Source organism: Schistocerca serialis, chromosome 9 (assembly GCF_023864345.2).
Source record: "Schistocerca serialis cubense isolate TAMUIC-IGC-003099 chromosome 9, iqSchSeri2.2, whole genome shotgun sequence".
Lineage (NCBI taxonomy): Eukaryota > Metazoa > Arthropoda > Insecta > Orthoptera > Acrididae > Schistocerca > Schistocerca serialis.
Window position 1 is genome coordinate 287,444,144 of NC_064646.1, and position 24,804 is coordinate 287,468,947.

The 24,804-nt window shown below is 40.3% G+C and overlaps 1 protein-coding gene across 1 annotated transcript in view; it reads right to left on the minus strand.

Moving 5' to 3' along the window:
- LOC126419763 (cubilin-like) overlaps nt 1–24,804 on the minus strand; it is a 753,686-nt gene that overhangs the window by 556,504 nt on the left and 172,378 nt on the right. The window contains exon 21 of the mRNA XM_050086938.1: nt 9,820–9,985. Coding sequence (XP_049942895.1) covers nt 9,820–9,985 — 166 coding nt within the window. The remainder of the gene's footprint in view (nt 1–9,819; nt 9,986–24,804) is intronic.

Genomic DNA, 24,804 nt, shown 5'->3' on the forward strand with positions numbered 1-24,804 from the left:
AAAGTTACTTCTATATCTGAGGATGATTCTCCATCCATGATAATACGCTGTGTCCTCCTTACCAAAAAGTCTTGAATCCAGTCACAAATTTCACTTGATACCCCATATTGTCATACTTTTGACAATAAGCATACATGTTGTACTGAGTCAAATGCTTTTTGGAAGGCAAGAAATACTGCATTCACCTGACTACTTTGACCCAAAGTTTTCAGTATGTCAGTAAAAGTTGCGTTTCACATAATCGATGTTTTCGGAATCCATGCTGGTTGGCAAGGAGGAGGTCATTCTGTTCAAGATACCTCAATATGCTAGAGCTCAGAATATGTTCTAAGATGCTACAATAAACTGATGTCAAGGATACTGGATGGTAATTTTGTAGATCACTTCTATTACGCTTCTTGTAAACAGGTGTTACCCGGTCCTTCTTCCAGCTACTGGGCTTGGTTTTTTGTTCAAGGGATCTATGACAGATTATAGCTGGAAAAGTGGATAACTGAGCCACAAATTCAGTACAGCATCTGGCAGGAATTCCATCAGGCCCTGGAACTTTGTGCAGTTTTAATTATTTCAGCTGTTTCCCAACACCACTAACACTAACACTTATTTCGTTCATCTTCTCAGTCATATGAGGATTAAACAGGAGCAGTTCTCCTGGGTTTTCCTTTATAAAGGAGCATTTGAAAATGGAGTTAAGCATTTCAGCTTTTGCTTTGCTGCCCTCAATTTCAGTTCCTGCCTCATTCGTTAAGGACTGGATACTAACTTTAGTGCCAATAACATCCGTGCCCGAGGTAGGATTCGAACCTGCAACTGTAGCAGTTGCGCGGTTCCAGACTGTAGCGCCTAGAACCGCTCGGCCACTCCGGCCGGCTCCAAACCAACAACCTCCTTCATAGTCAGCATGAACAACTATATCCTCGACCACAATTAGTTCTCCTTTGAAGGCATTACCTACAAACAAATCTGGGCTATGGCTATGGACACCCATGTGGCACCTTCCTAAGCCAACCTATTCATGGGCCGTCTAGGGGAATCCTTCCTAAACACCCAGAATCTTAAACCACTTATCTGGTTCAGATTCACTGATGACATTTTTGTGATCTCGATTGAGGATGAGGACACCCTATCCACATTCCTCCACAACCGCAACAGCTTCTTCCCCATTTGTTTCACCTGGTCCTACACAACCCAACAAACCACCTTCCTAGATGTTGACATCAACCTCAAAGATGGCTACATCAGCACCTCTGTCCACGTTAAACCTACTAACCAAATGCAATACCTCCACTTTGACAGCTACCACCTGTTCCATACCAAGAAGTCCCTTACTTACTGCCTAGCCACCAGTGGTCATCACATCTGCAGTGGCAAGTAGTCCTTCTCGAAATATACTGAGGGGCTCACTGAGGCCTTCAAAGACCGTAATTATCCTCCCAACCTTGTACTAAAACAAGTCTCCTGTGCCTTATCTCTTCAGTCTCCCACAACCTCCCGAAGTCTCACCGTCTGGCCACAGAGAAGCATTCCTCTCGTAACTCAGTAGCACCCAGGACTGGAGCAACTAAACTGCATTCTCTGCAATGGTTTCAACTACCTCTCATTGTGCGGTGAAATGAGAATTACGCTGCCCACAATCCTTACCACCCCTCCCACAGTAGTATTCCACCGTCCACCGAACCTATACAATATACTCCTCCATCCTTACACAACCCCTGCTCCCAACCCCTTACCTCATGGTTCATACCCTTGTAATAGACATAGATGCAAGACCTGTCCCACCAATCCTACCACCACCACCTACTCCAGTCTGGTCACAAGCATCACCTATCCCATCAAAGGCAGGCCTACCTGAGAAAACAGTCATGTCATATACAAGCTAAGCTGTAACCACTGTGCTGCATTCTATGTGGGCATGACAACTAACAAGCTGTCTGTCCACATGAAAGGCCACCTTCAAACTGTGGGCAAGAAACAAGTGGACCAATCTGTTGCTGAACACATTGCCCAACATCACATTCTTCATTTCAGTGACTGTTTCAGAGCTTGTGCAATATGGATCTTTCCCACCAACACTAGTTTTTCTGAATTGTGCAGGTGGGAAGTCTCCCTGCAATAGATCCTACGTTCCCATAACCCTCCCGCCCTCAATCTTCGTTAGTCTTTTTCTAATCCATCCAGCTCCTTCCCTGTTCCCATTCCAACAGTACACAGTTCTCGTTCCACCAACACACCCAGTCCTTTTAATTCTCTCCTTTTCTACTACCCCCTCCCCCCCCCTACTCCCCACCTCCTTGCTGCCCTCTGTCTAACCTCCCAACTGCATCAAGCTGCCCTACCCTCTCTCCGCCTCGTCCTTGAATGCTCTGCAGCAGCACTTCATTGTCCCCCACCACTACCCTGCTATCTCTCCCCCTCCCTGTCCCAGCCTCCTCCTAACCCCCACCCAGTTGCACTCGTATCATGGAGTGCTGGTGCCAGAGGCTTCAGTCATGTGTGTGTGAGTTGCATTTGTGTTTGCGTGTGTGTGTGTGTGTGTGTATGTGTGGCTGTGTCTGTGCGTGTGTGTATGTGTGTGTCTGTCATCTATTTTCAACAAAGACCTTGTTTGCCAAAAGCTTATTTTGTGACCCTCTTTTTGTTGTGCCTACGTGTGACTAAGGATCTCCGTTATATGGCGAGTATCGCCAGGAGGAAGTTAGATGGAGCCTATAAAAATATTAAGGAGGCATTTGGAGAAAAGAGATACAACTGTATGACCACAACAGCTCAGAGGGGAAATCAGTATAAAGCAAAGAAGAAAAATCTGAAAGTTTGAAGGAGTATATAGAGAGGCTATATACGGAAAATGAACTTGAAGGCAATACTGCAGAAAGGAAAGAGCATGTACATGAACATAAGATTGAAGATAGGATACTCCAAGAAGAATTTGACAGAGCACTAAAGACCTAAGTCAAAACAAGGCCTCTGGAGTAGACTACACTATGCCAAAACTACTGATATCCTTGGAAGAGCCAACCATGACAAAAATATTCTGCCTTGAGTGCAACATGTATGACACAGGTGAAACACCATTAGACATTAAGAAAAATCTAACAATGCCAGAAGAATGTAACAATTCCAAACCCAAGCAGAACACATGTTGACAGGTGTGAATATTAGTGAACTATCAGTTTAATAGATCATGGTTACAAAATACTAACACGAATTTGTTACGGAAGAATGGAAAAACTGGGAGAAGAAGGGGACCTCACAGAAGATCGGTCTGAATACCATAAATATGCAATAACACAAGGTAATACTGACCCTACGACTTCAGTTAGAAGATATGTTAAGGAAAGGCAATCGTATGAGGCATGTTCAGAAAGTAAGTATGCTGTGACCTTAACTGGCTGTGTTTCTTGTTTTTGGAGGGTTGGCAACACTGAGTGGTAGGGGGAAATCCTCTGACCAGAGCGAGCATTGCTGGAATACTGTAGTAGATAAATTCATGTTGTAGTGTCCAGTTGTGTGAAAGATGTTGGTAAGAAATACCATCATGTGCAAGCCACGTGCTCTTATCCACTTCTATTCATTGAAGGAATAACATTTACTGGAATGTTTTCATGAATGAAAGTAATTTATGATAATGGTATTATGAACAGAATGAGTGTGTTTAAGTGATGTGGAGAATTTAGTGGAGGCAAAACATACGTTCATGATGAACAGAGGAGTGGAAGACCTTCTATTTTGGCTGATGAATTGGTGCAAAAAATTGGGGAAACTGTTCATGAAGACAGCTGATTAATAGTGAATGAAATTTTTTTCAATATTTTCCACTATACTCCAGAAATCTCTTATACAAGACACTAGTAACAATGCTGGAATACCAAAAATCGTACACAAGATGGTTCCCAAAAGCGGTGACACGGCAGCACAAGAAAAATACGGTCAGTAGCACCTGCGAGTTTCTTCAGTGAATCTTAAAATGGAAGGTGAGGATTTTCTGATCTGTACTGTGGCTGGAAATGAAATGTGGGTGGCTCGTTAAACTCTGGAGACAAAAAGACAGTCATCACAATGGTGTTACATCAAATGCATATGTCAAAAAGTTCCAAACCACAATTTTGGGCAAAAAAACATGGCCTCAGTGCTTTGGCACTGAAAAGGCATCATTTTGGTCATACACAACAATATTTTGAAACCCAAAAAAAAAAAAAAAACTCAAAAGGAGCATTCAAAACAAAAGTAGAGGAATACTGAGATGAGGAGTGTGCTTATTGCACAATAATGCCTGTCCTTACACAGCCTTAGCCATCATGGTGCTCTTGGATTCATGCAGGGATGTTTTGAACTACCATCCACATTTCCCTGAGTTGGCACATCCATATTATTATCTTTTCAATACAAATACAAAAACCTGTAACTTCCACATAATTACCACCCCTTTCAATGCATGTGGTGAGCCTCGACACAAGCTTCTTTATGGAATCCTTGAAGAACTCTCCAACAAACTTCTTCCCCCATTTCAGAACCTCCTTCTCCACCTGTTCATTGGTTAAAAATTTAATTCCTTTCATGTGTCCTTCAGGGAGGTGAAAAGATGACAGATAAGCTTATCCATTATGGATATTTAAAAACCCGTCACCTTTTACTCAATATAAATGCAGAAAACTGTAGCCATTCACTTTACTGAAATACTTATTTATTCCATAAACCAGTTTTCAAATCTTTTCAGGCTCATATCTAGACATGACTATTTCAAAGAGTAATGCTAGGTGCTGGCTCTATGGCAAGAAGATGTAACATGCTTTAATATATCACCATGATTATTATTTATGTGGTGACTTGTCTCCAAAAATCAGTTGTGTACTTACTGAGACAGTATGGGTGGCTTGTGTTGTTAATGGATATTGCCTTTAGCTGCAATAAACAGAATCTGCCTTTACTAATACTCCAGATCATGTTACTGCAAGAACAGAAATAAGTTAGCAGTTCATTTGATGTATTGTTCTTGTTTTTAAATGTAAAGTTCATGGTCATACAAACAGTTGCAATTCTCTGGAAACGTTTTATTATTTTATTTCTGAGCATTCATGTTAATGACAATTTCGATAACACTTCATTACATGCAAACAAAAGCAAATAATGTCTCTGAGCCATGTATGCCTACGTTATATTTTTGTATAAAGATCTTTGTAACAACCAACAGCTGTACAGCACATGCTGGATGCTGGCAAAGTTTCATCACTATGATGTATATACATACATACCCTGCAAAAAGCAAGTCCATCAAATTGGAGGCTTATAGATGGATATTAACACAAAATCACCAATACTGTTGTGTTAGGTGCACATTTCATTTTTGGATCCAAATCACCACACATACAACACTCTTGGTGATGTATCAAAAAGCATGTTCCACCTTCTTGTCACACAGCCAGTACCATGCACTATGCTTTGAAACAGTCATGTACCATCCTATGCACCAACTGAAATTGAGGCTGATAAGGTCTGAAAACTGGTTTATTGAACAAATAACTATTTCATAAAAGTGACTGGTTGTAGTTTTCTGTGTTTACATCAAATAAACAGTCACGGGTTGTTAAACATCCATAATGGATAAGCTTATTCTCTCATCTTCTTATCTCCCTCAAGGTGTATATGAGTGTAATTAAATTTTTAAGCAATGAATAGGTGGAGACAGAGGTCCTGAAGCGGGGGAAGGAACTGATGGTAAAATTCTTTGAGGACATAAAGAAGCTTGTGTCACGGCTCACCACAAGCTGTGAACAGGACGTCAATTTTGTGTAAAAACAGTTAACATGTGTATCAACAATACCCTGTACTTTTTTTAAATACACTTTTTCTGAAAAAGATTTAAAAATACAGCACACTTAAAAAGTTTTTGATAGTGCTGAGTCACAGTCATTCAATACTTTTTAAAAGAGTAAACCATTATTTGACTGTGTACTATTATTTTATGTTTTGTACTATCCAGATTTCAGCTTTTATGCCATTATCAAGGACAGTACTAAACATTGTTAGACCATTATTAAGTCATGTCTGTTAAGGCAGTCCAAAACAGGTAAATAAGGCTAACATGTCTTTAAGATGTAACTGTTGACATTCCTTGATAGTTACATCATAACGATATGTGTTATCCTTGTTACCTCCTTTGGACTGCCTTAACATACATGACTCAATAGTGGTCTAATAACTTTTAGCATTGTATCTGATAATGGCATAAAAGCCAAAATTTGGATGTACAAAAGTTAAACACAAGGGAGTGTCATCGTCCCCCCCCCCAACCCAACCCCCCCCCCTCCACCCCCACCCCCCCAAAAAAAAAAAAAAAAAATAAATAAAAATCTTATCTCCTTCAAAATACTGTCAATTACAATCAATACATTTGTCCCATTGGTGCTTTCACTGTTCAAAACTTTTTTGTACACATTTTTTTCTTGACTTCTTCAATGTTGTCAAATCACTGTTCTTTCATGCCCCTTTTCATGTGTGGAAATAAGAAAAAGTCTCATTGAGCCAGGTCAGACAAGTAAGGTGTTTGGGGCAGCAGAACCATATCATTCTTGGACAAAAACTGTTTAACAGACATGGCTGTGTGTGTGCAGGTTCCTTGTCGTAGTGGAAGAACCAGTCTCCTGTTTGCCACAAATCAGGTCTTTTTTGATGAAGACTGTTGTGCTGTCTTCTTAAAACTTCCAAATAAAAGGTCTGATTATCTGCCAACAGTCTGTGAGCACAAGCTCTCCAGTTTTTTCAATATTTTCGTTGAATCAGGCAGTTAATGAACGTTGTGAATGGGGTTTGTCATCAATCGACATGTCGCCATTTTAAATCCAGCAAACCATTCGTACACATGAGTTTTTCACATAGCATCATCTCGGTAAGCTGTTTTCAACATTAAAACACTTTCAGCAGCATTTTTACTGAGTAGAAAACAAAATTTTACAGTTGCACTTTGTTCACTTTAACTTACCATCATAAAAAACAAAACGAAAACAAAACAGTGCTTGCAAAGACAGTCACTGCAGATGAACAGAACAAGGCAGGTAGATAACACAGGTGGCACTGGACTGGCAATGAGTTGCACTATATATGCCTAGCGGTGGAAAGGCGTACTACACAAACTCTGCCAGGGCAATGTTACCTTTTTTCCACCCTCCCATTTAATAATACACAGTCAAATGATGGTTTGTGCTTTTAAAAATAGTATACTTACGTTCTGAATACGAAATCACAGTAATTTTAAACTCTTCACAAATAAAGGATCTACATTTATATCAGTAGAACCTCCTTATCGCTCTAGGTCTTGGTTGACATTTGTTGTACATTGTTGGTGGTTTGTAAATTATTAGCATGTGTGTTCTTACATTAATAGTTTGGGCACAGAAAGTAAAGACTTTTTCTTCATAGTCTTTAATACAATGAATATTACTAAAGAAGAGAGTAACTAGCAAACTTTCCAGATTCTGAGAACTATTTTTTGGATAGGATTGAAACAAATCTTCTAACAAATACCTGAGCTTGCAAAGTGATACAAGATTATACAAAAAGGCATATAAAATACATAAATAAAAATCTTATTTCCTTCAAAATACTGTCCATTACAATTAATACATTTGTCCCATTGGCACTTTCACTGTTCAAAACATTTTTTGTAGTCATTTTTTTCTTGACTGGCTGAAAGAAAAGGAGAGGAAACAAATGTTTCAATATAAACTGATAAGGATGATGTCTTTAAGGAAACTGAAGCTGGACAGGCACAATTTCAAAGTGACTATGCAGTAACAGAAATGTTAAATATCAATATTTTGAAGGAAGTACCACCATCAGTCACAAATGGGCTCTGAATAATTCAATGGTGGCAGTTGAAGATTTGTGCTGGACTGGGAGTCAAACCCCGAATTCCCACTTTACACGACCGTTGCCTTAACTGCTTAGGCTATCTGAGTGTGTTGCCCATCCAACTCAAACTGTCAACTTACCACACCCTATTAAATAGCATCCCTGTACATTTACCTCATATGACTGCTGCACTTCCTGCATTCCCACAAGAGGTCTGGGCCCTCACACTGAGGATATCAGAGTAATCAAGCTTACAAATACAATATATAATGTTTTTGATACAGTGGCCATAAATATCAGTTTTGCGAGGGAGATACCACCATCAGGGGCACCACTGTTTTTTGTACAGCTGCATTAAATACCAAGATTTCAAGGGAGTTGCCAACAACAACTGGTTTTGATACAGTGGCTGTAAAAATCAATATTTTGAGAAAAGTACCAACATCACCAGCAATTGTGCATTGAAATAAATGGTGGAAGCTGAAAACATGCTGGACTGAGATTCGAACCCGGATTTCCCACTTTAAGCAAGAACTGCCTTAACCACTTCAGTTATCAGAATGCACTTTACATCCAACCCAAATTCTCAACTTATTGCACATTACTAAGAAGCATCCCTGCTCATTTACCTCATAGGTGTGCAGTATTTCCTGCATTCCTGCATGAGATTTGGACCTCATTGTGCATTTGCACTGAGGATATCAGATTAGTCAAGCTTACAGATGTACTATATACATGTGGTGTCTGTTCTGCTGGACATGTCTGAGATCCATGTACACACCAAATGCGCTCAGACATGTCCCACACAACAGAAACCACACATACATAGTTTACCTGTAAGCTTGACTCTTCTGATATCCTGTGTGTGAGTGCACCAACAGTAGGGTTCAAACCACTTGTGACAATGCAGGAAATGCTGTGAGAAAATGAGGTAAATGGACAGGGATGCTACTTACTACTGTGCAATAAGTTGTTTGGGTCAGATAGAAAGTATGATCTGATAGCTGAATCAGTTCACAGGTGACAACTTGTGTGAAGTGGGAAATCTGGTTTGAAGTCCCAGTCCAGCACAAATTTTCAACTTTTTGCCACTGAATTATTTCAGTGCCCAACTGTGGCTGACTTCAGTACCTCCCTTGAAATAATGATTTTTATGGGCATAGTATCAGAAACAGTGGTGTCTCTTCTGTCAGAAATGTCCAACAGAACAGGCACCGCATGGGTGTAGTATATCTGTAAGCTTGACCGCTCTGATATCCTCAGTGAGAATGCACAATAGGTTCCAAACCCCCTGTGGGAATACAGGAAATTCTGAGAGTATATGTTGTAAATGGACAGAGATGCTACTCAGTAGTGTGCAAAAAGCTGAGAATTTGGGTCAGACAGAAAGCATACTCAGTTAGCCAAAGCAGTCAAGGTGACCATTCATGTAAAGCAGGAAACCCTGTTTTGAGTCCTGGTCCAGCACAAATATTCAACTTTCACAACTGAATTTCTTCAATGCCCATTTGCAGATGATGTTCGTACCTCCCTCGAAATATCGATGTTTGACAGAACAGACACCACATGTGTATAGTATACTGTTAAATATATCATAAGAATAAATGCATATGACTGAAAATAAATAGGACCACCTAAAACAGATAATTACTGTGAAGTAGAGAACTCAAGTTAATAATATCAAATAAAACAATGGAAAATTTTTGTTCGGATGCAAGAGAAAATTATTGCCAAGTTTAAACTCACATATCCTTATTACTGATATCACACTTCAATTTTTTTTTTTTTTTTTTTTTTTTTTTTTTTTGATTGAAATAAATCATTTTAATGGAAACAAAAATTCTACAATCAAATTTGGAAGCATTAGTAATATTTCCATTCTGGATGGAAAGACGGGCCAGATGTCACTCATCACTGTGTTTCTGTAATTAATCTATAAGTTAAGAACATGATAATGGAAATCCTAGGTCTTACCAGTATCTATTGTAGTGTAATTTGCCAAAAATCCACGCTTTTGTCTGGACTGATCTGTAGTAAATTCCATCCAAAGATGGTTGTATGTGGAAATAATAGTTGGTGGGTTGGCACTGCCACAATATCGTCCAATCAATGGAGATTGTTTGCTGTGTCCATCACGAATCTACAACATTTGGCAAGATTTACTTACTTAAGTAATTTACTTATCAGTGCATAAAAATTACTTAATACCTAAATTATTTATTATCAAGTAAACATTCCTGAAATTATTGTTTGTATCAACTAACTCATTGATTCAAAAATGGTACGAAAACATAAAATTATGAGTGCTCCTTCAGTCATGTTCATTGGCAAATTACTATAGAACATATTCAGATCATCTTATAATGACTTGATAAAAAGTTGAAACCAGTAAATTATACATTTTTAGTGTGATTTGAGACAGAATATATAATAATATTAATAAAATTACAGGCCAACCATTGTGTTTTCCTAACACAGTATGCCTAGTTTGTGTGCACACGTAACAATTATGCCTCAAAGCAACACACTTTTTAGAGATGCACTATTTAATTGAGATATAAAACTTTTTTGTTGGTATTTAGATTCCCTAGATCCATTACATTCCTTTGGACTACCAACATAGTAGAATTTGGCCCTGTCTTACTGCATTGTCTGTCCATTCCCATAACAGACAAAACATCAGCAAGAACAGTCATATCATTTTAGGACCTCAAATGCAAACACTGTTCAACATTTTACTTGATAACAATACATGTTTGCAATAGATATGGATGAACTCAGAAAAAAAAACATACATGACCTGATGCTAACTATCTTCAGATACAAGAAACAACTTTCTTACCTTCTTTTTAATTTCGGCCTTCTTCATAAATAGAAAGCACACAAACATTCACACAATCACAACTCACACACATATGGCCACTGTCTCCAGCCACTGTGGCCCACCTACGAACTGCAGCTGCATCTGCCATGATCAACAATCCAGGGTGAGTAGAGATGGTAAGGATGAGGGATGTGGTGGGGAGTGAGAGGGATAGCAGAGCAGAGGTGAGAGAAAGTGTTGTGCTGCCTTTGAGAGTGTGCAAGGATGTGGTGGAGACAGGATATGGATGTTATGTGCAAAGTCAGGATACTGTGCCAGCAGGGAGTATGGAGTGGAGAATAGGAAGGAAGGTCAGCAGAAAAGGGTGAGGGGAGAGAAGTAAAGAAAGAGAAAAGAATAGTAGATGTTTGGCAGAATAGAAGGCATGTGAGGTGCTGGAGTGGGAGCAGGGATGTAGATAGAGGGCTGGGACTAGCGAAGGTTGGGGACATGGGTGTTGTGGGAATGAAGAGTGTGTTGTAGGAAAAGTTCCCACCTGTCAAATTCAGAAAAACTGCTGTTGGTAGAAAAAATCCAGATGGTGCAGGTTGTGAAGCAGTCTTTAAAGTGAAGCACATAATTTTGGGCAGCATGTTCAGCAACTGGGTTGTCCCACAGTCTCTTGGCCACAGTTTGGCAGTAGCTGTTCATGTGGACAGACACCTTGTTAGCTGCCATGCCCACATAGAAACCAGCACAGTGGTTGTGTCTTGGTTTGTAGATCACATGGCTGCTTTCACAGGTAACCCTGCCTTCGATTGGATAGGAGATGCCAGTGACAGGACAGGAAGGATGTATTGGACAGGCCTTGCATCTACATCTACTGAAGAGATATGAGCCATGGAGCAAGGATTAGAAACAAGACTGGAGTAGGGATGGGCGAGGGTACTGCATTGGTTTGGTATTTGGCAGAATATCACTTTGAGAGAGATAGAGAGGACAGTAGGTATGATGTTCCTCATTTCAAGGACATAATGAGAGGTAGTAGAAACCTTGGCGAAGAATGTGATTTGGCTGCTCCTGTCCTGGGTGGTACTGAGTTGCAAGGGAAGTGCTTCTTTGCAGCTGGACTGTGGGTACGTAGGAGGTGTTCAGGGACTGGAGAGAGAAGGCACTGGAAATTTATTTCTGAACAAGGCTGAGAGAGCGCTGTCGGTCTGTGAATGCCTCAATGAGATGCTTGGAACATATCGAAAGGGACTGCTCGTCACTACAGATATGGTGACCACACATGGCTAGGTCATATGGAAGGGACTTCTTGGTAGGAAATGGGTGGCAGCTGATGAAGTGGAGGTATTGTTGGTGGTTGGTAGGATTAATGTAGGCAGAGGTACTTACATAGCCACACTTGAGGTGAAGGTAGACTTCTAGGAAGCTGGCTACGGCTGAGGAGGACCAGGTGTAGCAAATGGAGGAGAAGATGATGAGGAACTGGAGGAATGTATATGTCATCAATGAATCTGAACCAGTTGCGAGATTTGAGTTTTGGGGTTGTGAGGAAGGATTCCTCTAGATGGACCATTAATATGTTGGTATATGATAGTGCCCTGTGGATGCCTGCTGCTGTACTACATGTTTGTTGTAGATGATATCTTCAAAGCAGAAGTAACTGTGGGTGAGGTTATAGTTGGTCATGTTGGCTATGAAGGAGGTTGTAGGTTTGGAGATAGTTGGGTGTTTGGAAAGGTACCATTCAACTGTGACATGGCCTTGGGCATTGGGGATTTAGTGTAGAAGTAGGTGACATTAATAGTGAAAAGAAGGGTGCAGGGTGGCAAAGGAGTAGGAACTGTGCAGAATCAGCAGAGGAAATGGCTGATGTCTGAGGGTAGGTTATGGTTAATAGGCTGGCAGTATTGGTCCACATGTGTAGAGATTCTCTCTGTCAGGGCACAATAACAGACCACCCTCCTCAGTGGCTGGGTTTATGGGCTTCAGGAAATATTTAGAGCATAGGAGTATGATGACTGGTAGGGGTGAAGAAAGAGACAGATTCATAGAAGAGTTTTTGTGATGGGCCTAAAGATCTGAGGAGGATGATTTCTGGAATGGAGTCACTGTGGAAGGGTTTGAAGTTGGATGTATCTGACAGCTTGCTGATTCCCTTTGCTATTTAACCCTGCGCTTCATAACAATAGCAGTGGAGCCTTTGTCCACAGGTAGGATAATAAAGTCAAGAATAAGTTTTCAGGCAGTGAGTTGCACTTCTTTCTGCAGATGTAAGGTTGTTTTCAATGTTTCCATGACAACTAACAAGCTATCCAAACATGCTGAACAACGCAAAGTGCTTCACTTCAAAGCCTGCTTCACAGCCTGTGCTACCTGGACCCTAACTGTGAACACCAGCTTTTCAAGAATTGTGCAGATGGGAACTCTCTCCAAAGCATAATTTGTGTTTCTGTAACCCCCTGACCTCAAACTTCACTAGTCCCAGTCCACTATCTGCTTCCCTGCTCCCATTCCAACACCTCACAAGCCTTCTATTCCATCAATGCATCTACTAGTCCCTTCCCATTCTTTACTTCTCTCCCGTCTCCATTTTCTGTTTGCTGTCCTCTGCCCTCTTCCCAGCCCCCCCACCCAGCAAAGTGTCCCAACTCCACATCTAGCATCCCTATCCTGTTCTCGACATGTCACTGCATGCTCTGAAAGGCAGCACAACAGTTCTCCTGCCCTAGTCTGCTATCCACCTCCCTGCCAGCCCGATGGCTCCTCCTTACCCTCACTACTCACCCTGGAGTGTTGCTCGTGTCAGATGCAGTTGCAGTCTGCAGTCAGGCCGCAGTAGCCATGTGTGAATGTGTGTGAGCTTTCTATTCCCTAAACCTTAAATGTTCTGTAATCTTTTCATTGTGCCAGACTAAGACTTATCTACTCTACATGGTGAGTAGCAATCCACCCTTTTCATAATATTCTTGTTATTCCATCCTGTATGTTCCGTTGTTTGATTTTGTCCACTGGCTTTTCTTCCATCCCACAGCTGTGTTCTTTGTTACTGTTCTCTCACACATACTTTACTCAGTGTCCATCCTTTCCTTTCTCTTCTTTCCTGTGTTTTACTGTCACCTTCCAAATCACACACACTCTTGACTTCTGACCCACACTGTATCAACGGATCAGTTTACACACAACACACAGTTATGTGGCCTCATGGATTGTTGCAGTATCTCATGCCTCACATTATACCCACCAATATCATCATTCCTAGACCTTCTTCACCCTTGTGTATTTTCATACATTATTTTCTGCATCTTCTTGTGCCAGTCATTGAACACCCTTTCCAACCCCCATCCCCACTCTCTCTCCCCTTATTCCAGCATGCACATACTGACCTCATCTATTCCATTTACACCTGCTACTCCCTCTCTTCCCACCTATCCACTCACCAACCTGCATACCACTATTATCGACTTATTAGTTATTTTTCTATTTGATCTCATTGTGTTCCATACTGATTTAAATTCATTTTCATCTTTCACTATCAGGCCTACCCTCTCAGATTTCACTTTCTTTCTCCATGCTTCATCCATTTTGTCCTTTTTTGTTATTTTTCCCACGTATTTTTACCTGTTTCTTCTCTTCTCCTACGGATCCTTGCTACTTTAGTCTGTGTCAATACAGAAAAGTTATCCTGTTCCGGCATCACTGGCTAGTTCATGGGAACACCCCAAATGGCCTAACCATCAAATTACCCATCTCCGGCTGCAGCTCCTCCTTCCACAATGACCTCTATCTATTTAATTTTCATCAGACCACAGCTCTCATCAACTTGGTCCATCAAAACCATACAAAAAGCCCCAGACATTCTTACAAACCAACTCTCCATCAGTAAAATTTCCTGCTCTGTACTCCCAAATTCCTGCAATTCATCTCCCGGACTGAAACTTTTATACTTGAGGAAATAGAGCAGCAAGCACTATGCCACCTCAAAAAACTCTCCAACCTGTCACCCCACCCCCCAATCCCACCTTGGACTACCACTGTCCACCAAGACTACAAGAGCCTCCAAACCTCTTCCACATAATTTCATAGTTGACAAACCCTACCTCGCAGACATACAACATTTACCTCATCCTCAGAAACTCCCTCCCACCATTGTACAGATTCAAGAACCTAAACAGACCCAAAACACAGTCATGAACCTTTCCTCCAAAAACCTTAGTCCTAAGAATGCATCAGCCCCTTCCAAAAGCTTGCCCCACTCCCAAATCCAGTCATGCTAGAATTGTTGAAGATCTTCTTTCTCCCAGTCCCTACTATGGAAATACTTTTTCACCACCAATCCTATCAAACAGACTCAATCCAAAACCTATACTGAACCCTGCCTGACTCAGATCACTCCACCATCCAATCGTGATCCATTATCATTTCTCCCAAATCAGACCTTATTAATTTCCAAGCCTAGATCTTACCTCTTCATCCTTCTGAAAATCGCTCAATATGGAAACCAATCTAACATTTGCAGAAAGAACTGAAACCCACCACCTAAAAACTGATATGGACCTTATAATCCTACCTGCGAACAAAGGCCGCGTCACTGTGGTTTTGCACTGCAGAGATCATGTGGTTTTGCACTGCAGAGACCATCTGGCAGAGGGACTCCACCAGATTTCTGATTTGTGCCCCTACAAACCCTGCCACAGTGACCCCATTCTAGAAATCCAGAGGATCTCCAGCCCCTCCTCAAATCCTTTGCCCCATCCCAGACCCTCTCCCACAAGTCTATCTCTGTCCTCATCCCTATCACTTCCTCACTCATATCTTCCCGTGCTTTCTAAACTCCATAAACCAAACCACCCAACAGGTCTGACTGTTTTCGGTTGCTGTGTCTGCACTGAGAGAATCTCTGCTCTCACAGACCATATCTCATATCTTCAGCATATTACATGTAACCTATCCTCCTATGCAAAAGACACCAGTCATTTCCTCCACCAACTCTCCATAGTTCCTGTTCCTTTACTGCCTGTCACCCTGCTCATCACTATCAATGCCACCTCTACACAAACATCCCCAATGTCTATGTCCTTGGCGCTGCCGAACACTACTATTTCCAACACACGACTGACACCAAGTGTACAATCTCCTTCCTATCACCATGGCAAACTATACCCTCACCTACATTTACTTCTTCTTTGAAGTCACCATCTACAAACAAATCTGTGGTATAACAATGGGCACCCACGTAGCACCATCCTATCCCAACCTATTCATGGACCATCTAGCGGAATCCATCCTAACCATTCAGAATCCCTAATTGCACACCTAGTTCAGATACACTGACAACATTTTAGTGATCTTGAACAAGGATGAGGACACCCTATCCACATTCCTCCAGAACTTCAACACCTCCTCCCCAACTCTCTTCATCTGGTCCTCCACAATCCAATAAGCCACCTTCCTTGATGTTGACCTCCATCTCAAAGATGGGGTACATCAGTACCTCCATCCACATCATTCATACCAATCACCAACAATACCTCCACTTCTCCAGCTGCCACTTACTCCCTGCCAAGAAGTCTCTTCCAAATCGTTTAGCTACACATGGTCGTCACATCTGTAGTAACGAGCAGATCTATCACATACATCCACTACCTCCCACTTCAGGCCTATCACAGGCATCTACTATCCCATCAAAGACAGGGCCACCTGTGATAGCACCCATGTGATCTACAAACTAAGCTCCAACCACGTGCTGCTTTCTATGTGGGCATGACAATTAACAAGCTGTCTGTCTGCAGACCATCTTGCTGCTGAACTTGCTGCATCATCTTGATCCTTCCATAGCCTGCATCATCCTGATCCTCCCTACCAAAACCAGGTTTTCTGAATTGGACAGATGGGAATTCCCCCTACAAAACACTCTTTGTTCCCGTAACCCCCATTCTCAACCTCTGCTAGTCCCAGTCCTATACCCATTTCCCCACTCCCATTCCAGCAGCTCACATGCCTTCTATATCCCTAACGCAAACATAGGACTTTGCCCCTTCTCTCCTATTACCTCTCTCTTTTCTGATCCCCATTCTCCCTCTTACCCCCCCCCCCCCCCCCCCGCCACAAATCCCTCTCAGTACAGAGTCCTGACTCTGCACCTGGCATCCCTATCCTGTCTCCACCATGTCCCTTCACATTCTCATGGGCAGCACAACACCTTCCACTGCCACTGCCCTGCTATCGCTCTCCCTCCCTGCCTCCTGCCACTTCCTCACCCCCCACCACTCAACACAGACTGCTTTTCATGTCAGTCACAGTCAAGCCATAGTGTCCATGTGTCTGTGAGTTGTGCTTAAGTGTGAATGTGTGTCTGCTTTCTGTTTCCAAAGAAGGCCTTTTGACAAAAATCTGAATTGTGCAGCAGTCTTTTCATTGTGCCTGTCTGCGACTCAGTGCTTCCTCTATGTGGTGAGCAGCAATCTACCCTTTCATAATATTTTTATATTTTACTTATTGACTCAGATATTTTCTTTATTCATTTTTAAACATCATCCCCTCCCTCTGCTTCACTTTTCTCTCTCTCTTGTTTTTTTGCAATCTCCTTTCAGTTTTTAATTGAAATGTTCACTTCACTTTTCATTTCACTTCCTCTATCATTCCTTTGCTTCTTACTCTACTCCTATGTCAGTACTGGAATGAAGGTGGAACAGTTTGTACCATTATATTCTCTTTGATTTACTTCCTACTTTCTCTACACCTGCCCTTTCAACTTTCTTTCCCTTCATCCTCACAACAGGTGGGTATTTCTCATCCTGAAATCTGAGCGACCTGCCCCTTCTTTCAAACTATATCCAACCTATCCCCCTTTTCCCTCTGATGAAGGAACTAATACAGGATGGTCCAGACACTGTACATGGGTTCCTGTGTTTCATAGTTCTTTTCTGTAGTTTTTAAATTCATTTTTTTCCTTTTTCAGGACTGAGAGCTACATGGGGAAATACTCCAAGGAGAGACTGAGTCCTAAACAGCACACAAAATTGATAAAACTTTATTCTGAAAATCAAAAATCCATCATCCTCACTCAAAGAGCATACCATTGGCACTTCAATGCATGCTAGTGTCCTCATCTGACTATGATGCTCCATCCTGTAGCACATTTTCAGAAACCTAATTCAGTCTGTGATTGCCCAAGAACAGTTAGACAACATTCAGTTCAAACTCCCAAAAACATTCAACGTGTGAGGGGAAGCTTTAATTACCATCCTAATGTCAACATGAAGATATGCAACTCAGCAACTCAGCTTGAGAAGAACAGAAAGTCACTGCAGAGAAGTTTAATAACTGAATTAAAGTTTTTTTCCAGTACAAAGTGCAACTGATGCACAAGCCTGTCCCAGGTATGTAGTTCACTTCCAAGACTTGGCAACAAAACAACTGACCATCACAGTCCCCAGTCTTAAAAGGCCCACATTCTTCCTCCAGGGATATCTCAAAGAACTATGGTAACAAACTAGCAAGCATCGAACAGCTCAAAAACTATATACGTGTCATGATCAATGAGTTACAGCCAGCAATTCTTGACAAAATTATGAACAATGTAATGCAAAGAGCTACTCTTGTGAAGCTGTGAATGGTGCTTATTTGAAACACACAAGTTTTCACATCTAGTATTTTGACCTTTTCCAGCCATTTAATTCCCACTGTAGACAGAAATAATTAAATGCTATTCCAAACAAAAAAGTTATAAAGTATCTAAACTCATGCTTGACTTCTGCACTACCACATAGTAATAAAAAATAGGAATAGTTTCTTCATTCTTTTATGCTGATGGTCAGACGGTCAGTCTGTCTCCTTATAATCAACTATCAAACATACAATGACTCTTCAAATCTCTTTCCAATTTGCTTTGACATAACCAAACATACAATCAGCCCACACATCATACACCCTCACTGCTAAATAATGTTCCTAGCCTTTGAGAACTTGAGGTCAAGCAGACAACATTTAGGAGTATTTTTAGGAAATATATTATACATTTTCCTCAGCTTCTCTTACACCTGAGGGAAGTTATGAATTACTGCAGCAGCCAGCATTTGAGTTACAAGTGACCCAATTTGTGGATGGTGATCCAGCCTCATCATTTATTAGTTTTATCTGCATCTCATGGCTCAGATAATGTACTGTCTATCATGGCACAGCACTGATGTGTCATGCTGATATCTTAATTTTTCAGATCTGAATTGATACATCCTTTCTGTCCCAACAGTGACTATTCAATCATACAGCACATACTGTTGCTGTCAGTCACAACTTCTTGAAAAATATTGAGGAGTACTTATCTTAATGTGGTTTGTATCCATCTGATTTTACTCAATAATTTTCCAAAATGTTTATTTGTTTATTATCAGTGGCATGATGATGCTCTCTACAGTACACAACTGCATGTAATGGGTTTCGAAGTTTCTCCATTAGGTTTTATTGTAATACTTTCATCTTCTTTAAAAAAAACTATTTTGACTTTTTAGATATATGACAGCAGATCATTTTTATATAAGAATAAAAGTGGACTGAGTATTGATCCTTGTAGTGCATCTCTAGTTATTATTTTCCCCTCTAAAGGTGCTGCAACCGAGCGAGGTGGCGCAGTGGTTAGCACACTGGACTCGCATTCGGAAGGACGACGGTTCAATCCCGCGTCCGGCCATCCTGATTTAGGTTTTCCGTGATTTCCCTATATCACTTCAGGCAAATGCCGGGATGGTTCCTTTGAAAGGGCACGGCCGATTTCCTTCCCCATCCCTCCCTAACTCGAGCTTGTGCTCCGTCTCTAATGACCTCGTTGTCGATGGGACGTTAAACACTAATCTCCTCCTCCCTCCTCCTCTAAAGGTGCTGTTCTGTTGTGTGTTCCGAATAGTTTTCTTAATGAGACAAATTGCATTCTTTTAGTTAAATAAGACGAAAATTAGTTACAGTGAGCTATGATACCATAATATTTGAGCTTTTCTATTATACATTGAACGCGCAATCAAATGTTTCTGACAAATCACCTACAAAACAAAACAGCAGTATTTTGTCAATTAAATTTTATATAATCTAATCATCAAATTTAAAAATGGCATGCTCTGTAGTGATACCCATTTCAAACCCAAACGGAGACTATATATCCTATTTTGTGTTATGGAAACTTGTTGCACATGGCACTGCTTCTTGCATAAGCCTTGAAATGCCAGCATCAATCTCCTGAGCTACTTCTAGCAAATTATTATTAAAAGTGTTAATTACCTTACTCTTATCAGTTATTATTTTTGTTGTTTCTATAATTATTTAAGTCTCACAAACCTTAAATGATTTTTCACCTTTTCTATGTAGATTTAATTAGTGTAAAAATAAATACACAGAAAATTTCAAGTGGTAATAACTGGTGTAGTGGGTCAACACTCACTGTGAATTCTTGAGGTAAGCCATGTTTTTCCATACTCTGTTTTATTTTGAAATGAAGTTATTAGATTTTGAGATGCTGACCACTTCATGTGTATTTTCATTTTAAACAGTTACAGCAATGTATTTTAATGTTCTGCATTCTGGCACTGTGATGAAACCCAAGTAGAGGTCTTTTTATACATGAATTTCACACACGAGATAACTGTGCCCTTAACCACTACAGCTGCGCAAAATCCTTATTAGAGATGTCATCCCATGTTGCTCTCTTCACACAGATGTGTGCTATATGCCAGGCCTCATGCATTATAGTTTCTTGCTGTGATGTAGCTTGACAGTGCTCCAGGAGATTGGCTATCACTAAATATAAAGTATCTATTTCAAAATAAAACAGACTATGCAGGAAAATGACTTCCCCGAAGTAATTTCTGGGGTTGGGAAGGTGGCAAATTTACTGCACAAACTGGATGAACTAAGAGATAGATTGATAGAACATGTCCTGAAGAATCAAGAAATAGTTAAATTGGTGATGGAGAAAAGTGTGGGGGTTAAAAATTGTAAACGATGGCCTACACTGGACTACAGTAATCAGGTTCAAGTGGAGGTAAACACAGAAGTTATAGATGAAGGGAATTCATGATTCATCATCATAGCATTTTCTACAATCTTGGTTTCTAGGGTACTGGTTTCCTTTTTGTGTGCTTCTTGTATACCCATTAAAGACATTGAAATTTGCAAGAGATAATTCTTCAGTACAGGCAGTGAAGCACATCCCCAATATAATTTGTTGTCATTAAATGCAATACCTTTGTTTTTGTTTGTTGTGCCCACATAAATTAGTATCTAACCACCTCCAGTGTTCCTGGAATCCTGGCATTTCAATGTGATCTCCAGAAAGCATGTAATATGGATAGGGTGGCATCTGAGGATATTGTTCAGTTCACAGCTGCACACACACTACTCTGATGATGAGGATTGTAATTTGTATCATGATAGTGGCTTCAACTGAGGCTGCTTATTTAATTGATCCTGCTCATGAATCAACAGCCCTTGCACAATTCTCATATTGGATGTCAAAGCAAGTGTCAGTCACCTATGGAGAGTGCTGTGTCATTTGACACATTGCGTGGGTTTGTCATTCATTCCACTTATAAGTTGTGCAAGGGAAATACCAAAAGCTTGTGTAAGGGAATTGCCAAAAGGTTGTGCTAGGGAATTACCAATCAGCTCATCACCCCAGACAATGTACTCAGTGATATGAGGAAGAAACACTATTCTGCTCCTAATATGCAGAACAGACATTGTCTGATGTTTTTCTAGTGGCACTTCCTCTACTGAAGGACCCTAGCACTGCTAAAGGAACTCAAATACCCAAACCCATTGGATTCCTTAGTTATTTCCCTTGCAAACAAATTAAAAACATGGAAAACTCTTACTATGTCTAACTGGGATTTTTGGACAGAAAGTGGGAATAGATAAAACTATCAGCTCATTTAGCTCCTTACTTTACCTACTAACTATAAGTTTTTATTTAACTTATTTATGTAAACAGAGCTTCCTTCATCTAATTGTTAACACCATGGTTACAAAGTATTTTTACTCTCTGATGTTTCTAAAATTTACCTGCACATATTCTACAACTGTTCTTCCTCAGTTGTATCCAATAAGCCATTCTCTCAAAGCTCATAGTTGTCATTTTGGTGAGATTGTGTAGAAATGTTTGAAAGTGACAGTCTCATTCAGTTGTCAAAACATTATTGTAAATGATTTATTTTGGTCTGGAAAGAGTAAGATCCCTTGTGAGGCCATATCTGTGCAGTCATGTGGACACAGGAACCTACATTCATGGTCAAAAGTGCTAGCAGACACCTCTGCAATAATGTACAACTATGAGGTAGCAGGTTCAAATCTTGCTAACATAGTGGAAAATATTTTCATAAACAATATTGTGACTAGTAAAGAGAAGTGAGCTAGTGACCTAATGTTCCTGATGAACAGACTTCATTCAATGTCCTGGATTATATTCAAACCATCCACAGTATAATATAAAGCTAGTGCATATAACACTGTTTATTTTTATCTGTCTGCTGAATGTGGAATTAAGCCTAACGATGCATTTGGCGCTATTTGACAGGAGCAGGCTATGTGCTGGCACTAGGTTTCATCTTCTCCCTTCTTTCTTACTGTTTAGAAATTATCCCCAACATTAGTAACATTTATTGGAAGTCACAACCATTTACAGCTCACAGTGGCATAATGGGTTTTGTGGGGGATAGCATCCATGAACTTATCTCATGAGATCTGATTTATGAGCAATGCTCAACTTACTTTTATGACACTTTCTTTTAAAAGCATATTGAAACAACTGGACTACTGCAGTCGAAGTATGAGATCAAAATGTCTCAATAAAGGTAATTTGTTTCATCTCAAAAACAATTTTTAATTACTATTAACTAATTAAAATATCAATACAAATTTGTCAATAAATTTGAAGACAATTTGTTTTGACAAAATCTGATTCCAGATATATAATATACAAGGGTTGCCCAGAAAGTAATGCACCACATTTTTTTTCTTCAACAATAATTCTTCATTGAACATAATAAGAATTACGTTCACGAAAGCATGTGTGTAATTTTTTCACGTAATCTCCATCCCACTATATGGCCTTCATCAAGTGCGAAACAAGAGTGTGTATGCCCTGTCAGTACCAATACTTGTCCTGATAGTGGAGCCACTGCTTCACTGTGTGAATCATCCACTCATCATCCTCAAAATGTCTTCCACGAATGGCAACATTTAATGGCCCAAACAAGTGGAAGTCTGAGGGGGCTAGGTCAGGGCTGTGGGGTGGATGGGGTAACACTGTGCAAACCTGTTTTGCGATGTGTTCAGCAGTCATCAGACTTGTGTGGGGCTGAGCGTTATCGTGTTGCAGCAGAACATCTCCTGCTGTGGAGCCGAAGTCACCGGAAGCACGTCTTAAGTTTTGTTAACATGTTGACATATGCTTCTGAATTAATGGTACTGCCTCTTGGCATCATATCAATGAGAATCACACCTTCACAGTCCCAGAGCACGGTAATTATGACCCTACCGGCAGAAGCAGTTGCTTTGAACTTTATCTTCTGTGGGGAGTGGGAAAGACTCCATTTCATCGACTGTCATTTTGTTTTGGGCTCAAAACGGTAAACCAGGTTTCAGCACCTGTCACAATCCACGATGAGAAGGCCTACCACTCAGCTTCAAAACATTGCAACAAATCATGACAAACATTTTTTCTGTGCACTTTGTGCTCCATCATTAGGACCCATCTTGCACACACTTTTGAACATCCAAGAGTCCAGATAATTGCATCCACATTTACTTTGGTGATTGACAGATGCAGCACCAACTGCCAAGCCATAATGTGTTTGTCCTCATGAATGGCAACATCAGCTCCCTGCAACATGTCATGTGTGGCAGCCATGGATGGACTCCCCAATAACTGCAAATCTTGGAGCTCCGCCGAACTGCCTTCTGATGACCTCACTGTCTGTGACCAGCAACTAATTGTACTTCTGTTGACAGCAGATACTCCAAGAACTTTGTGAATATTCCGCACAGTTTCTTTCTTTGCAGAAATGATGGCACATAGCTTGTAACGTACATGACTACAGATGACATTTTGAAACTGTCCTGCAGCTATGCTATCTGTCAGAAGTGATGAAAACTTGACGAGCTCACTCAGGAGACTTCAAATAATACAAACGAAACATTTCGCATTCATAGCATTGTTTCTGGCTGAGAAAAAAAATGCAGTGCATTACCTTCTAGGCAACCCTCGTATATTTATGTAAAAAATGGAAGTGTTACGACAGATAAGTTATCATGATGGAAGACAGTCACATACAAGTCCACCTTTAGACAGTTCACATGGACTCTTTTCAGCAGTCACTGCCTTTCATAAGTGTGGCTGTAATGACTGAATCTACTAGCTGTCAAGAAAGAGGTGAATATTCTTTGTTTTTCATAATCTTTTTCCTCTCTTCTCTCTCTCTCTCTCTCTCTCTCTCTCTCTCTCTCTCACTCTCCTTAAGGGATCATCAACATAGGTCAAAATGTCTATCTTTCACCTATGGACCAAAATAGTTCAGTCAAATTTCTTTACATGTTATGATGTCAAATATTTATTTTCAGCTGTCAGAATTAAAACTATCAAACATATTTCAATACAATTCAAATATCTGATTAGTTTTTTTTTTTTTTTTTTTTTTTTTTTTCTGGAGCTGGTCGGCTTGGCATCTGTTAATTGAGAAAAAAACTCCAACACAAAATCTTATTGATAGTTGTCAAAAGAATCCAGGTTTATTGGTTGGTGCGGCAACTTCCATCTTTAGTCATTCTCTAAACATGGGATTCATCTTCTTTGTTAATGGATGTTGCTATATTGTCACACCATCGCTAATCTTCAATGCAATTTCTCTCATGCTTGAGTTCATTGAACCAATGACCTATCACTGCCTAGGAAGTAAATCCCTAAATGCTAGAATTGAGTAGCTGAGAAAAATATTTCAGCAGGAAATGTTCCTATTTCTATGATAGGGCTGACAGTTTATAAGAATCACATGTCATTGAAATACATAATAACAGATTAAACTACATAAATACTGAGTGTCTTCTCTGTAACTCTGACAACTGATTAGAATCCAGTCATTTTCAAAACATTCAAACTGAACATCATG